At 38.9% G+C, this 17772-nt stretch overlaps 1 protein-coding gene across 5 annotated transcripts in view; it reads left to right on the top strand.

Annotated features, from left to right (window-relative positions):
• Positions 1-17772, top strand: part of UROC1 (urocanate hydratase 1) — a 69556-nt gene that overhangs the window by 44130 nt on the left and 7654 nt on the right. For all 5 annotated transcript variants that reach the window (XM_085235921.1, XM_085235922.1, XM_010718550.4 and 2 more), the window contains 14 exons: positions 184-243; positions 2214-2342; positions 2699-2760; positions 3782-3848; positions 4366-4509; positions 7137-7225; positions 7705-7767; positions 8307-8486; positions 9025-9122; positions 9275-9347; positions 10289-10410; positions 14283-14353; positions 15261-15359; positions 16926-17025. In XM_085235921.1, the coding sequence (XP_085092047.1) occupies positions 184-243; positions 2214-2342; positions 2699-2760; positions 3782-3848; positions 4366-4509; positions 7137-7225; positions 7705-7767; positions 8307-8486; positions 9025-9122; positions 9275-9347; positions 10289-10410; positions 14283-14353; positions 15261-15359; positions 16926-17025 (1357 nt within the window). The remainder of the gene's footprint in view (positions 1-183; positions 244-2213; positions 2343-2698; positions 2761-3781; positions 3849-4365; positions 4510-7136; positions 7226-7704; positions 7768-8306; positions 8487-9024; positions 9123-9274; positions 9348-10288; positions 10411-14282; positions 14354-15260; positions 15360-16925; positions 17026-17772) is intronic.

Raw genomic sequence — 17772 nt, 5'->3', positions numbered from 1 at the left:
CTAGCAGTGCTAGCAAGGCTCACTCCAGCTCCCACAATACACAGGAGCTTGGTTGCTGTCTGTGAGAAAGCACAGCTCTCAGTACACTGCTCCTACAGCACATGTTGAACAGCTAGTGTTGGAGACGCAGAGAAATATTTCAGAAACGTGCTTGCCTTATTATCATTGAATTATCCTTCTCAGTTTCCACAGGAGCTTGTCACTTACGGAGGAAATGGGCAGGTCTTCAGCAACTGGGCTCAGGTAGGACGCTGCTGCTTTTGCAGCTTCTGTCATGAATCCCGTTGTACGCTCCCCCAGGCACGTTCTGCTTCGGCAGAGTTTGCAATAATTCTTGGCAGTCATTGTCTCTAAATACTCCAAAACATCCTGTCTGGATAGAGGAATGCTCAGTTATGAGCTGTGTAGACCGGAAGAGCTTTATTTAGTAAAGAGAGCACAGGCAATCCAATAGAAATACCGTGTTTCAAAAAATGTAAAATGATGTAGAAAGCTCTTTGTCTTTCTCTGGTGTGTGTGTGTGTGTGTGTGTGTGTGTGTGTGTTTGTACTTTGCTCAGATAATCTATATGCAAAATAAATTTTAGGAAACAAAAAGTGTATCTTTTGTTTATTTCTGGTACTTTTGCAACATTTTTCACAATACACAGAGGAATCAAAAATGAGGCTGTAATGAAGTGCAGCCCTGAGTCCTTCCAATGAAATCAGGTGAGCTGAAATTGTTCACATGCTGACTGGGCAGGTGATGGTGCCTTTTATTTTCAGGATTAATTCTGATCTTCTGATGGCAATGGCAAATGGGTGACACCCTATCTAAAATCTGAGCTGGGACGTTTAAGTTACGACTGTCAGTCTTAAAGTGCACACCGTTCCTGATGTTCTGTGCATTAATTCATAAATGTCAGTTATGTCAGTCAATGCACTGCATGAAAGTTTTACAGCATCTCTCAAGAGACCAGTGCTGGCAGTTCATACTGTGGGCCTGACTGGGGTGATATCCATCAGGCAGATGCTAGGCTGCAAGGTGAAGGAGAGGCTCTGCCAAAGACAGAAGTATTTTCTTTTCTCTTGTTCCCATCCAAGTTAGAGCTTTGACCTGCGGTTGTTTCACAGCAGAACAAACAAAACCTTTCTAGTCTTGCTTATTTGGAGTAGCAATCACATGAATGATTCAGTTATGATAGAACATTTTGTTCTCTGTGGCTTAAAAACAGCATGCTTTTTGAAAATTTGTCCTTGCAAAATTCCCAGTGAAAAGGCTGAGTTTGGTTTATGTCATCCACACAGGCCTGTGCTTTATCCTGAATAATTTTTGAAGAAACAAACAAACAAACAAAACAACCAGAGGTGAATTTCCACTTACCAACTTGTCCTCAAGCTTGCAGGCCTGTCGTTGATGTTGCTGTCTCTTTGATCAGCAGATCCATTTTTCTGTGTAACTGCAGAAACACTGTTTCAAGCTATTCTTGAATACCGGTGTCCCATAAAAAAGATCTTCTTAGACCTGGCTATCATATACTCTTGGCCCATGAAATATAATGAATGGGCTTTGTAATAGACAGTGATGGATGTGAGTTAAATCTATAGCAGTTTAGACAGTCATACTCTGTGGCATAAACCAAGAGTAACTATTGAATTATGAAGATGGATTGGAGGTGCATTTATTCATTCCTTGGTATTTCAAGGAGCGTTGTCCATAGTGAAAGCTGTTTGTTTGGTTTGAGAAAAAATTTAAATGCATACATCTGTTGAAAAGATGACAAGCACCAGAAGAGACTGAATTATCTGTATCAGGTTTGGATAAAAAATATACATGAGTATTTCATCTCTTTTACGGGGAAATTTTGCAGTTTGGTTTTGGATACATTGCCAGAAAAGTGCCACATCCAAATGGTCAATCTCAAGATAAAATTAGAATGGCTTTCAAAATGATGCATTGAAAAGCTAGCAAAGCATTTCTGGGGTTTATATTGGAGAAATTATTCTGGAACTTATTCAGACCTGTTCTCGTTGATTTATGTTTCCTGCTGAGTGATGTCTCTTAATGGACTTCATTAAAAGCAAGAATGTGTTGAGAGCTCTGGCTGTTATTTCATATGTGAATACACCTCGTTATCTCTATAGCTGCCTTCGTACTCCATTTAGCAGCTTCATGAAGAAACATAAATGCACCATGGAAACAGATTCCCTCACTTTCCTTGCTTTCCTTTTCAGTTCTGGTTGGCAATGCAATATTTGTCAGAGATGACCGAAGAGCAAACACTGGTAATGTACAGTGGACATCCTTTGGGACTCTTTCCCAGCCATCGCTATGCTCCGCGATTAGTCATTACTAATGGCATGGTAGGTGTTAGCATCTTGTTTTCTTTTGCTCTTTTTCCTCCTCTTCTATTTAGTTTTCATTTGTCTATTGAATTAAAAGGTAATTGATTCCACCTGAACTAATGATAGCTCACAGAAGAATCTCGGGTCTGAATTCTGCAGCATTTATTGCAGTACAGTCTCTGTCACCTCAGGTGAGCTGATCTGCAGTGAGAGAGGGAAGATCCTCTCCTTATCAGAGGACTTAGTTCTGAATGAGCCTAAGCTGTACATGTTCTTGATCAAAACAGTTCAGCTATAGAGAGTTTAGATAGTGAAAAAGATTTTCTTAAATCTCTAATTTGCTTACTTGAGTTTTCTTTTTATTCTTTTCTTAGGTTATTCCCAACTATTCTAGTAGAGATGAATATGAGAAGCTCTTTGCTTTGGGAGTAACAATGTAAGAAGACACCTTACTATTAAAATCTATCAAATATTTATCTAAAATTTAATTCAAATATCAAGCAGCTGCTGTTTAAAATATCTAATGCAGATGGACTTTAACTGTGCTGCTTATAGTCCTGATGCTGCAACACATTAATGCACATTTAAGTGCAATTACTAAGGAGCTTGAGTTACATTTAGCCACACATATAAGGATGTAATTGAGGTCTGCTAGGAATTAGAATTAGGTTTATTTATAAGACTTGGCTGAATTACAGCCTGAAGCCACAACCATAACCTACACACAGCACTGGCTGGTTACACTTTGCAGTGGTTGTTTTGCAATCTGCAAAAACCATAAGTTATGAAGTGTTTGTTTCTCTTTACATCAAGAGAAAGCTTTGAAGTAGAATGCTGTAGGGTTTTCTTATTTTTTTTTTAATGATTTTTTGCCTGCTTTTTTACTGTTCATCTATCTGATGAGCACAGGATGGTTATTTGCTGTTTGCCATGAAGAGAATCAATTAAAACTGTGGGAGAGCTGAATGTGTACAGACTGGTAAGAAATGAAAGCACTCAAAGTGTCTCTTACCATGTATCTGGGGATTTCATAGAAATTAATTGAGGCCACATTTAGGGTTATAACTTCTAAAATGACTGTGTTTTAGAAGCAGGATTGGCACTGAAAACCAGTGGTACAAAGATGCCTCAAGGTGAAGGAATCTGTGTCTTAGTCCCATGCTAAATGCCAAACCAAAATTTATGGTTTTTTTTTTTTCAGTCTATACATTTTTAAACTCAGTAGTTTAAAGAGCTAAATGATCCTCTGAAAGCATGTTGAAAGCACTGTTAATGAAGGTCTATTAAGTTGGGAATGTGGTAATATAAAATAACAACTAGAAGTACGGGAGATTGGTTTTTGTGTGTTTGTTAGGTTGAGGAGTTTTTTTTGTTATACTAGAAATACATGTTGATGTATACAGCCTTCATTCTGCCTGAGTAACATATGGCATCATCATGTTCTTTGATCTTGCTAGGTATGGTCAGATGACTGCAGGGAGCTATTGCTACATTGGACCCCAGGGAATAGTCCATGGAACCGTGGTAAGAAACTGGAGAAAGCTTGATTAGTTGGTAACTGTGGCTGGTGACTGGGGTGAAATGAACCACTGTGGAAGGATGTTATGTGCAGGTATCCAGCAGGCTTGTTTTCCTTAGCAGCCATCTTGAGTAAGTCTTTGTATTGTGAACTGCTCATTATTCTATTTGGCAGTGGCAGAAACAGGTATCAGTACAGATGGTTGAAACCAACACCTTTGTAACATCACCTTTGTAACGTGGTTCCTTTTTAAAAGATTAACGCCATTTCATGGTCCTAGTGACCTCTGAAGCCAATTCCACAGTTTCAAACTGTCCTTTGCAAAAGGAACACATCATTTGGATATAGAAAACAGTGCCTGTGAGTACCTTTAACAGTCCTGCTTGCAAACAGCTACTTGTTCCAGGTGTCTACGGAAGTTAATTGGAAAAATGCAGCTTTTTTTTTTTTTTTTGTTTTGTTAGATTTCAGGGACACTGGGTGAAATAACTCCTGGTAATTGCTATATTATGTTGTGTGTAGCTCACTGTGCTGAATGCAGGCCGTCGCTATTTGAAGGCAGAAGACCTGTCTGGAAAGGTGTTTGTTACTTCTGGTCTTGGAGGGATGAGTGGGGCTCAAGCAAAGGCTGCAGTCATTGCTGGGTGTGTGGGGATTATTGCAGAGGTAAGAGTGGTGCTCTTTTCTTTGTCTTTTCTTCATGGGCTGAATTAGAGCTCTTTCTTCTGATCAGACAGACCCCTTTAATAACACTATCAGGCCAAACTCAAAAGATACTGCCAAGATGCGCATATCTTTTCATGCTGAGATTTCTCACTGCTATTCCACCCTCTGACCCAATGAGCAAGCAAATACTGTAAAGATATGAATGATTACTACTTAAGAGTTGCTTCACTGATAACGCAGAATGATTCTGTTCAGTGAGCCATGCTCAGTGCCTGAGCTAGAGGAAGAAAGATTTGGAGAACCAAACTCCAGTTAGGACAAACTGGAGTGGGAGTGCAACCTTCTTGGCCAAATTACTTTATAAAGAGAATTAGCTGGCAGGTCTCTGCTGCAGGCATTTCACTTGCTGCAATCAGAATTTAAGAATATTGCAATCTGACCCGTAATAATGATAATTAAAATTCAAAACATAATGGGTTGGACTGCACATGTGGCATGCAGTAGATTTGTCCTGCTCTAGCTAGCTGAAGCCTTACTCATTAAATGGTAGGATTTCAGCTGTTCTGCAGCGATGATGCGAAAGTGTGAGTTCTTTGTTTGTTCATTCTTTTTTGTTCTGTTAGCAAAACATGAGTTTTGCATGTATTTGAGACCTCATCAAGTGCTCCCTGAAGATGAAATAAATTTATTTAATTTATCATTGAAAACATTCTTATTGAATAAATTCTTATTCAGACTTCTACTGTGTCATCGTGATCTTTCAAATGCTAGAATACAAAAGGAGAGATTCTAGTGAATGCTATTCACAGCAGTCTTTTGTCCTTTTCATCTCCATGGCTGCAGATGATTTTGTTCAGGAGACTGAATATCGCCTGGTTTTTATCTTCTGTGAGATGATCCTTGTCGGAAATGAGTCTCAGGAGCACATGTGGATAGCTATATATATGTACATATTATTTATTTAAGGAACTATTTATGCAAATAGCACTGATGAATTGTGCAAGAGATGTCATTTTGTCAGCCAGGGCTTCCGAAGTTCAGACAGAAGGGATTAATGGTGCAAGTCTTTTACCTCTTCTGTTTGACATGAAGCAGATTGTAATTTTATGAAATAACAGTGTGGAGGGCCAGATGATGTCCTCCAGGGGTTACACTGGAAGTGATATTGGCTCATCATGGTTGAGCAAATGTTAAAACAGAGGTTTTTTTTTTATTTATTTATTGTATATTTGAAAACAGTTTGAAGGAAGCTGGCTTTCCTGTGTGTAGCAAGTCTGTGAAAGTCTTTCCGAGACTGTCAGATCTGAAATAAAATATGTAATGAATTTAAATAGATTTTCTGTGTTACGCAGAGCTTTAAATGAACCCAATTCTTGTAATTCATGTGAAGCATTGAATCTCTTTTCCCTGTCCTGATTTAAATAACTCCCGAAGTAGCTGTCTCTCATGGCACCTGACTTCTTATTGAATAATTCTATTGGTAGTGACACTGCTATTACCATAATCTGGGGTTTTGGAAGGATAGTCTTTATTACTGATGCGGGAAATGATGGAAGGTTTCTCATGCTAGAAATAATTGGGGAAGAAAAGGTTTCCTGGTGTTCAAGCAACTCCTGAATACAGAACTTATTTAATTTACATATAAATACTTTGTTAATGAGAAATAATGGAATGGAAGTGATGGGGTGGATTACAGAGAAGTAAAAATGCTTTAATGAAATATTGTAGGGTACTCAGGTTGTGCATTCTCGGGCACACACCACCCAGTGTCTAAATCAGTTGCTACCACGGAAAAATGGCTTGAATTAATTTTGTCATTTGCTTTATGCCACTAATAGCTCATTATAAAAGTCTTAATGATGTGTGAGTTTGGACATTGAATCATTAATATGGAATCTGTGCCAAAGCTTTCACAATTTGTGTATGCATTTATATTTTTATCCAGCTTGTCTCTGATGCATACACACAGAAAGTGAGTCCACAAGAGTACCGATTTGGGATTGAGCTTGTTTGGAGATTCAAAGTTCAAAGCAAGAAGGGATTGAAGTTGTAGTTTTGTTTTGATCCACTCCATTTTTCACAGAGGCATCAGCCAGCTGGGACAAAGAAAAGCTTTTCTCTTTTCCATATTTGGTTGAGAATTTTAACCAGTTCAAAGAGTGAAAGTGAGGGTCAATTTCAGCACACCATTGCTTTGTCCTGGGCAGTCCAGCAGAAATGTCTGAGTTAGTTTAAAATAATAATAATATATATTTAAATCTTGCTTTTCATTTTTCAGTATAATCATGAAAAGTAACAATAAAAATAATTTTAAATTTGTAGGTATGTTAACTCTTGTACAGTTTCAGTAAGAATGTCTTGTTTGTAGTAAATGTTTGGGAAGTGATGAATCAAAAGTGGTTTTTTTTTTTTTTTCCTTGTTTCTAGCTTGAAGTAATAGAGAACAGGACTAATAAAAATCAGAGGAGGAAAATAAGAAATTGAACAATTACTCTGTTGTGTTTAGACCAATGTAGGACTGATTTACTAATTTGCTATTTTTTCCAGGCCAATTAAAAAATAAATAAAAGGTAAAAGTGACTCAATGGAAAAAATGAGGGTTTTAAGGTCTCTGCTGTGTGTCTCAGGTTGATGAAGCAGCGCTTATGAAACGCTACAAGCAGGGATGGCTCATGGAAATTTCTAATGACTTGGACCACTGCATTGCTCGCCTTAGGTATGGCTTGTAACGTTACTCAGCTACTTTATGCTCTATTCCTCACTTTACATCTCTCTGCTCTGTGCCATTTTAGTATGCACAGAAGAGGGGTTGAAGGACATCTCCTATCCCAGGTCTGATTTTGAATGTGAATCCATCCATATTAGTGACTACCAATGCTTAATACTTGCTGTTACTCATGCTTCATATAATTTATATTGCGTGTTAAGTGTTTCTTCACAGTGCCATCAGTGTGCATATAACAATTACATATATGTTACGCTGCAAGAATTGATCATTCTTTCTGGAATCACTGATGAACAACTGCATAAAGGACAAAAGTTCTGTTGCCTAGCTGGGTGTTGGAAATTGCATGTAGACTGTTAGTTTTGTTTGCAATGTGTTTATTGCAACATAGTGCATGGTGTTTTGGTTTGCTTTTTTTTGTTTTTTTTGTTTTTTGTTTTTTTCAACTAGCCTCTTAAAATCTGTTCTAGAGATGCAAGGAAGAATAAAATTGCCCTCAGTTTGGGTTACCATGGGAACGTGGTAGACCTGTGGTAAGTAGTATATATGGGTGATGGGTATGTTACTGCTTTGTTACTGTTTTTGTTTCCCTTATGAAACAGTGAATTTCCTAGGGAAGAAATCGCTGAGATTTGTCTTCAAATGAAGATCCCCTAACCCACTTTCTTCTAACCTTTCACTGACTGGTTAGCAAGAAAACATTTGACTTCAGTGAAGGGTCGAAATATTGAGGCATTGATAGAATAAAAACATCAGATGATGGGTATGAATTCTAGCCCTTTGAAGGTTTTATCCAGTGCTAAACTTTGCTTTTACCCCATGTACCGAGGGCTGACCAATACAGCTGGTATTTGACTAATCTACTGGTGTTCCTGTACAGGAAAATTAGAGTTGCACACAGATGTTCACCATGATTTCCCACCTCCTGACTGTTAAAACAAGACAGCTTGCCAAGGGCATATATTTATAAACAGCTGTTTGTGGTGGAAGAATCACACCTGAAAGAGGAGCTTGAATGTGAAATAACAGCTTCTGTTCAAACATTCTGTTAATTATCTTCCCTTCCCCCCAGGGAGAGGCTTGCATATGAGTTGGACACAACAGGGGAGCTGCTAGCTGATCTGGGGTCTGATCAAACTTCGTGTCACAACCCATTCAGTGGGGGATACTATCCAGTCCAGCTTGGCTTTGAGGAAGCAAAGCAGCTCCTGTCTACCAATCCAGGGAAGTTCCGAACTCTGGTACAAGAGAGGTAAAATGTCTTAGTGATGCTTTAAGGTTAGTTGCTATGCAAGTGATTGCATCTTTGGTCTTTCTCACAAGACGTTTCTCTGACCTGTATTATGTATCGCTCTTCAGTAGAAGAAGGAGCTCTTTTGACCAAAGAAGAAACCAGAACAGTGATACGTGGCCATTTTCAGTTTTTCTGACTTTGCATACTTTATCTCTGAACTCCTTAATATGTTTCTAGATTTTTGTGTAGGCTGCCATTATTTCATTCCTCTGAGCTGGCTGCACTTCTCTACTGAAAGATATAACTTCTCTCTGTTAGATATGCAATATCACAGCAATGGCTGTGACTCAGTTCAAGATTTGGGGATAACAAGTGCTGCAGAGTTTGAAAGTATCTTAAGTCTTCTGTGGGTTCGTCTGAATTTATTATTATTATTATTATTTTTTTTTACATTTCACCTGTTTCCCTCTATTCCCTTGCTTTTTGTGAGCTCATGATAATATTCTCCTTGATATTTAATCAATCTCGAGAATAACTGTTTCTTTCTTTATTTCAGTCTGAGGAGACATGTGGCTGCTATTAACAGACTAACTGATAAAGGCATGTTTTTTTGGGATTATGGCAATGCTTTTCTCTTGGAAGCTCAAAGAGCTGGTGAGTAGATCCTGGAAAAGTGGAAATGAGGACAGTCTGGAATACATCTTCCTATCCCTATTCTTTGATAGGATAGGAGTTGGCCACAGTGTTGTACAAACTCTCTAGTCCTTCCCATTCTCTCACTTACTGTCTCTTAACTCCTTTTATAGGTGCTGATGTTGAGAAAAAAGGAGCCAATAAAACAGAATTCAAATATCCTTCCTATGTTCAGCACATCATGGGGTATGTTGGATTGATCCTGCAATGAAGCACTCAAGTGCTTTATGACTATTGGTGTCTAGAGGTATTGTACTAAGGAGATGCCATTTAGTGCATATCTTGCAATGTACTGCGCAAGATGAAAAGGAGGTAACTGTAGCAGTAGTAAACTTATTCTCACAGGAGGTATGTCAGTTACTCCTTTTTTTTTTTTTTCCTCTATTTTGGAGTAGTTCCCAATGAGTCTTAGGAAGATGTCCCATAGGCTAGAAGCATCATCCTCGTCTTTTCTATTGGTTTCAGTAGAGCTACTCCTCACATTTTCCTTTGAATAGAGAAAAAGAAGAACTAGACCTAGGGGGACATAATATGTGTGGTTACTATGAAGCTCTAGTAGCAGAGGTGTTCTGCTAATATTCTGTAGTGAAAGACGTGACGCGACAAATCTTGATAATTTGGTGTAAAGCTTTATCCTTTTTAGGATTAAAAAGTCATACATAAACGGATGCCAGATGTCTGAACAATAAGCTAAAACATTGCCAAATCAAAAATCTTCCTTACATTTCCTTCCAGCAAATGTCTGGACTTGGGTTCTTGTTCAGAACTGGAATTGTTGATAGTGTAGCTACAGTCAGGGTTAGCATGGCTTAAGGAGGAAAAGACCAGGCAACAGTAAAAGTACACTTCATGAAACCGAATTAAAACTGCAATTCATTGATGATGCACTTGTTTGATTGAACTGTCCAAATGGTGGTCTGACTGTATTTTTATACTCCAGTCAATGACTGTATGAAACATCGCTGTTTAATTAGTTAATGGCTCTTGATGTTTCTGTTTAGATTAGTTCATTGAAAATGTTTGAAATTCTTCTGTCTCTAGCTAATGAAAGAAAAGCACTGCTAGCAGCCAGGATAAATAAAGAAAGAATTTCAACCATCTCTTAATGAAGAACGTTCTCTTCTCAGGGACATTTTTTCCCTGGGATTTGGGCCATTCCGCTGGGTTTGTACTTCAGGTGACCCACAGGACCTTGCTACCACTGACTCAATTGCCATGTCTGTGCTGGAGGACTCAATTCGTCAGGGAGGTAAGGCAACCTCATCACATGTCCTCATCACTGGCAGTGATTTTGGAGAGAAAACTGATCAGAATTTTGCAGCATGATGGCTTCTGGCTGAAACCATAACGAGCAGTCTCTTGCCTGTTCCATGTGGGCAGGAGATGTCATTGTTCCCCAAATTCCTGTAAGGATTATAACCAGTAGGTAAGATAGAGAAACACCATCTGGAGAGGTTATTGATCCCAAAACTATCATGGTGATTTTGGCTGAGAGCATTTCTGTTCTTTTGTTGTTTTCCTGTACTTTGTCACCTTGTAACTTTAAGGCAAACAGTGTCTTTCATCAGATCTCCATGTGTTTTACAAAGGAGTCAAATTGCTTTGCTGCTGTCTCTCAGAGGAATGAGAGATACAAATCTAGAGATTTGTGAGAGGTTAGAAAGCAGGTCACTTTCAGGAAACCCAGGTTTCATTGGGCCTGGTGCTCCATCCAGTGTCACTTATTTGTGATTACAATTTTGATGTTCAAAGCTTTTTTAATTTTTAATAAAATGACAGCTGATTGGTTTCATCAATGAGTAGAATCTAGAGTACACATTGTGTTTACTGCTCTGCTATCTAGGAATTGCATTGTTCCATATCACTGAAAGTGAGGTGTTCCTGTTATCCCCAGTTTATGAATAGGAACAGAGACAAGGCTGTTAGCAAGCTGAATCCCAGTCTCCAAGATTACAGTCTGAAGTTCTACTGCTTTCCCTTTCTTTGTCTGCTTTCACAGTAGCTGGACATCAAACTCAGACTTTTTAGTGTCATTGTCCTACAGCACTGAAGTCCTCTGCTCTTCTGTTTCCACACAGGGGGGGTTTGTACTCCTTGGAATCAGAAATAAATGGTTTGCAAATCCAAATTATTATGGGGAGGAGAGCATATTTCTATCTGATTAATTTATTTCTTCCTGTTTTTTGTGTTAAAATATTTTCTGCTTCTTTCATGAAAGAAATCATTGGAGTGTAAATACAAGATTTTAAGTGTTTTTCTATTTGTTCTGGAATGGTTAGTATTGTAAGGATGTACCACATTTGGACACATTTCTCATTTTAACTAATGCTGCTATTCTTTTCCTATAACGAGGATGGATATTAGCCTTAATACTTTTTTGCAAGAAGTGAATTATTGATGGAGGGGGTCTGACTACAAGGTTGTCAGCTCCATCTGTTTTCTTAAACTTTCTTTAATTATTATCTTGAAGAAATAGCATTGGACTATTAGGTGTTTCTAATGCTCTGATCCTAATGTGTCTCCTCTGTTTTGTGGATGATGAAATTTTCATGTTTTTAAACCTGATCTCTTGGGTTAGTTCAAGGAAAGGAGAAATCCAGTACTGCAATATTTTCAGAAATCTGTAGCAGTTTGTCTTGTATTAAAATTGCCAGTCATCTGTTCTCAAGACTGAATAGATACATCACATTTGGATGGTTTGCACTGCAAGACTAGGAAATGAATCAGTTATTATGTGTTCAGTGATACATGGATGGTTTATATAGATGTTAATGTAGAGCTGAGGAGAGAATTTTCATTAAAAAATGATGAATTGTACTTTGGCACACATATACTCTTTAAGAATGTAAAAAATGAAAAAAAATGACACTTTAAAAATCCCAACAGGTGAAAATGGGCTTAAGGGCAATGCTATTATTGGATTTTCTGCTGCATTTGGCAGGATAGTGGGAAGAAGAAAACAGAATCTGGCCAGAAAGTAAGCAGGCATTCATGGATTCGTGTTCATAGCTGTTGTGCTTGCTGTCTTGCTCCCTGAGGGATCTGGGCTTGGACCAAATTCTAGGATCTGGATATTCTCACATACATATGCATCTAAAATCTGAACCTCCTTTGAATTTTCTAAAAGGATCTGCTATGATGGTTGAAAGAAAACTCCAAAGAGCTGGCGTCTGTTGCATTCCAAACCCAAACTTGTGACCTGGGCTCAAATCTGATGTTAACTATTCTTCTTTTGGGGAGATGAATCGTTATGCTTCATCCTCACAGACTGAAAAAAAAATCCTGCATGGTTTTATCTGCTTCCACTTCTGAGCTACCTGAGCTCTTAAATTGGCCTTTGTGCAAGAGATGCAGCCTAATTCATATTTTCTACCTCTGTGGTAGTTTGAAGGCTGAGCTGTTAACTATACAAATCTCATAAGATCAAAAGGGAGATGTTGAGTGCTATTCCTCTGAGTGCAATATCTTTTACTATCTGCAGAGCCTAAATAAGTAGAGAAATGCCTGTGAAATACCAGCACTGACACAGTAGCCTGCCTGGATTAGAAAGAGATTGCTTTGGGGTGTGGGATGGGGGGGCTGACAGCAGTTTAACAAATGGGACACCTGGAGCTAAAGTTAAGCTCTTTCTAGAATAAGCTTTAAGATTCTCAGCTGCAGGAAGGAAGACGAAATAAAAGGGAGAATTCTTCCCTTCCCCAGGGATAACAGATGATATCCAAGTTGGACAACACCACAGTTTAGGACAGAATATAACTGTTTATTGGAGCAGGCTGTGGGAGACAGACGTGTTATGTTGGTATCTCCCTGCAGCTGGTTTGCTCCTATACCTTCCCTTCTAGGGACATTCTGTAGGATTAGCAGACAGATCTTTTCCATAAGTCAGTGCACTGTGAAGTATAAAAGGCGACAAGTATTCTCTGAGAGAGCTTATAAAAGTGGCAGAAAGGAACTCTTTTCACGTTTCTGTTTTCTAAACAAGCAGATGTTTCATCATTCTCTGCCTGTGAATCTAAGAGCTGGCATGTTAATCCTCATTGCTGTGTTTGGAAACTCTCATGTGGAACCAACCCATAAAGCACTGACAGGTCCTTTTAGGATTGTTAAAACTGTGTGGAAGGACTGCCTGTGCAAGAATGACTGTATTTTGTATTTCTCTCTAATGGCATGTTTAACCCAGAATAATTCTAGTTTTACTATATATTTGTGGTCAAACTGTGTAATAGAATCACTTTTCAGTTACCTGGGACAATTTCAAATTAGCAATGTTCAGTTACTCCAGTTTGACTTTCACAGGTAAGTCATTTGTACATTGTAATTTGACTTGAAAACTGGTGAGAGATGGGAAGTGGTAGGGAATACACTAGCTTGGCACGGGCAGAAGCTGGAGGGTGGTTAAGCTGTTGTATGCAGTTCTCTCCTCAGATAATATACATGCCTAAAGAAGGTATAGGGTGGGTTTATGTGCAGAGTTGCTAATCTGTCATATGCTTTTTCTGTGCAGTTTGTGCTCCATAGTAATAGGAGGCAACATAACTCTGTCTGTAGGATAAGTAACCTCATCTTGGGGTGAGAATGTTCACGTAGGCAATTCAGTATAGAGCAATTGCAGTGCTATAAATCCACATCCCAGCACTAGTGTAACTCATCCTCAGTATATATTACCAGCTGCTTCTGAGAATTTCTGATTGATGGCCAAATGGGTTATTTACTACCTGATAAAACATTGAACTATGCACCCCATATCACAGAGTTTGTTAAAGTTTCTAACTTAACAAAGGCTCAGAAAGGGTTTGGGCATTTAGTAGGCAGCAGGCCAAGTCACCAACAAAGAACAATATGTGTAACCCATATTTCAAAGTTTAATTGAGTTTGCTAAAGATCTGGATGAGAGTTATTATTCCAGCTGCCTCCTGCGCAACATCTCATACCTTCCTCTAAAATATATTTTATGAATTACAGCGTTGGCTGCAAAGAAGACTCAATGCAGCATCCTATATGCGTGCTTGTAGCAGAGAGCAGGAATATAACTTGCTAGTGCTGTCAGATGAATTTAATTTAACTTAGAGCATATTGCATTCATTTTCAAAACCTATTTCTTTCTTGCTTTTCCGTTGCAAGTGAGCACATCTGTGAAGCAGCAGTACCATGACAACATCCGTTGGATTCGGGAAGCTGGGAGGCACAGCTTGGTAAGTGCAGAGCCTCCCTCAGGACAAGTAGCTGCTCCTGGTCCAAACAGTTCAGTGTTGGAATGAAAAATAGGTATGGGTATGAATGAAAAGATGAGCAGTAAATACAGGTGATAACTCAAGCATCTCTCCACAGCAGGGCTTTAGGGTGAGCTGAAGTGGTTCTTTCCCTCAACTCCCCCCCATCTGAAAATGTTCAAATAATACACAAGATCTAGCCTTATATCTGGAGTGAAACAGGGCAGTATTCATCCTCTACCTCATCTGTAACTGCCTTTCAGCACCATTCAGATTGTATCTTCTGGCATTCACTTGCCCTGACCGCATTGGACCTGCAGTTCCCACCACCCTTTCCAAAACTGGTATACTGTGTTGTGTTACATTGAAGCAGGATGGTGATGAGGCATCCTTTGTATTTCTTTAAGGCCGGGCTCTCACTGCGAAGCTAACTGGTAACACTGAAGGGCTTACACGTGCTCTCCTCATCTGGGAGCCAGACTGGTCTGTGGAGTAAAGGCTGAAGAGGAGCATAGCTGTGCAGGACAGATGTTCTTTGCCATTCTTTGCCTTTGCATTTCTCTTTCTTTTCAGCCCATCACCAGTTCCAAACATTTGCTTCTCAGCTGTTGATAAGGCATTTGTTGGTAGTCTAGCAATGGGGTTGATTTAAAAAGTGGGATTATTGGACAGTAGCAGCTGATTACAGGAATACATCTTGCAGATTGTGCGAGCAGAGATAAAACTCTGTTCAAAGAGGCCTTAATTTCTATTTTCTGGAAGTTGATGAACAAATAATCTGTATTTTCTCCTACAGAAGGGAACAATCCTCTGACTGCATTTGTCTGGGGCCTGAAGATAAGCCGGTTGCACAGAAAACCTTATCACTGTGGCTTTACTTATTTTATAGGTTGTTGGATCTCAAGCTAGAATCTTATATTCTGATCAGAGGGGTCGTGTGTCTATAGCCACAGCTATTAATCGAGCGATTGCTGAAGGAAGGATTAAGGTTTGCCTTTTTCCTCTTGATATGGTCTGGTAATTGTGTTTTATATCTGATAGCAGGGTGGCAGGTGGGAAAGGAGAGAGCTTCTACCAATAAGAGCAGAGATGCCTGACATTTACATGGATGCAGTATTCTGTTAGCATGTTCCGTTCTCCTCTCAGTCAGTAATCAGTTTTGTGTTGTGTAACAAACAAGGCAGGTCTAGAAACTGAAATATGTTACCTTTTATTTCACATTGGGAATCTGCCTTATTTGGTATTTGACCGTCTATAGATACAACATAAGCTGTGGTTTTGTAGCATGAAGGGGGAAAAAATGAATTGGGAATAACATTCAGTGGTTTTAAAAAAAGGGAATTTCTGCAACAGCTGAATTGCTGTGTTGAGTTTGAAACATTCAGATTAGTAACCTCACATCTGTTGATTTGATTCAAATTCCTGTTTCTTTCCTTCTCTGGATGGTGAAACCTTTATGAAAGATTGCGATCTCTGCTCATAAATAGGCTTCATCAGTGCCCTGCTGTTTCCTGATTGTGTGTATACAGCACTGTCAGATCCAGGCATGCCCACTCCTTCATTTTCATGTCTTTTACAGCCAAACTAGAATAATTACCCTTTTAAAAGAGGCAAATTCAAGTCAAATTTAGAATGGATTCCATCAAGGAAAGGTCTGTGTTTTTGTTACTCAAATAATGTTTGTTAAAATATTTCAAATGTTGAGCTGTTGACCTTCTCAGGATTCAAAATGAACGTCACTGCAAGCTAATCTTAAAAAGTAAACCTGACCAGACAGAGAACTCCCTTGGAGCTACGACTGACAAGGTCAAAATCCCAGGCCCTTCAGATTTTGTCCTTTTTTGTGTTTCTTCAAATCTCCATTCACTCTCTTGGAAGCTGGGTGCTCATATCTAGTTTCAGTTATTTTCTAATCTAATGCCAGCATAAAACAGAGCCAACTAATTCCAGACCACACCATGCCAAGAAAGTGAATGACTCTTATAGAAACGTGTGCATGGTGAAGGGTAACGAAACCCTGCAAACTGATCTAGATTATACTGTCAGTTAAATTCCAGATCAGGAATGGGCTTGTTTGATCTGTGTGAGAACACTAATTCTTCTTGCTGCCTTATTTGTAGTCTTAAAGTCTTCCAAAAGAATGAAAAACAAAACAAACAACTATTTATTTATGGTTGTTTGGAAAAATAACTATTTTTTGAATGAGTTCTTCTGCACTGAAATGTGTTTGCAATTTCAGCAGAGAAACATTTCAGGTATTGAAATAGCCACACTGCTTCTCCTCTCCTTTCCCTTTTAAGGATGTAATTTACATAAAAACTAACTCATGTTCTCATTTGTGAAATGATTATGGCTGTCATGAATAGTGTGTCAGCATTCCTTTTGTAATAAAAGGTTCGGAGGGAGAGAGAGGTTCAGGAGATTTAGGAGGTGGGACAAAGCTGTGATTTTTTTTTTTAATGACTTAAGTAGAAGCAAATTCAGCAAAAGATGACCCATGATAGCACTGACAGCCCATGCTAGACTCCATTTGCTGTCTTTTTTGCTTCTGCAGGCTCCAGTAGTCCTCAGCCGAGATCACCACGATGTGAGTGGGACTGACAGTCCTTACAGAGAAACATCAAACATTTATGATGGATCAGCCTTCTGTGCAGGTCAGCAGAGCATCTGAGACTTGTCTGTACAGGCAAAAAAGGAAATTGCTTTGAGAGATACACATATATGTTTTTGATGTTTTAAAATGTTTTTATTCAACCCTTTAATCCCAGTTAATCAGATTTTGTGAACTTAGCATAGTAGCTGTCAAGTAATACAGAAATGAATGTGGAGCTACTTAAATAGGAGGGGCTCAGAAGAGTGCTGAAAATTCAGTGAAGATGTACCGGATTTACCTGAATGCAGATGGAGAGCAGTTGGTCTTAGAGAACTGCGCCTTGTGTTTGATTTTAATTTTGCATCTCTGTCTTTCCAACAAGTGATGTGAGCAGAGTTATGGCAGGGCTTTCTTGCGATACACAAAATGAAAATCAGACCTCAAATAGCATTTTTCTTAAAGCATCAAGACTCACAGTTCTGTTCACTCATTGCTTGGGGGTTCAAGAAAAGCTTGGTGTTTCTGAAAGGAGCTTTTCTGGTCACAGAGGAACGTACTTGGATAGTAAAAGCACAAGAATGAAGTCAGGAATTCTGGATTAGATCCCATTCCCTGTTTCTCACTCACAATGTGGCTGTGAGCAAATTATGTATGTTTGCTATTCAATATGAGCCTTTAATTCTGCATACCTGACCTGAACTAACCAGAATCTGCTTTTATGAAATGAAGAAATGGTGCTTTAGAAAAAGTAAACCCAACAGATACCAGAGTACGGATGTGAAACATGAATGAATCACTAAACATTTCT

The sequence above is a fragment of the Meleagris gallopavo genome, chromosome 14 (genome assembly GCF_905368555.1).
Source record: "Meleagris gallopavo chromosome 14, MGAL_WU_HG_1.1, whole genome shotgun sequence".
NCBI lineage: Eukaryota > Metazoa > Chordata > Aves > Galliformes > Phasianidae > Meleagris > Meleagris gallopavo.
This window is presented reverse-complemented; position numbering and strand designations above follow the sequence as displayed.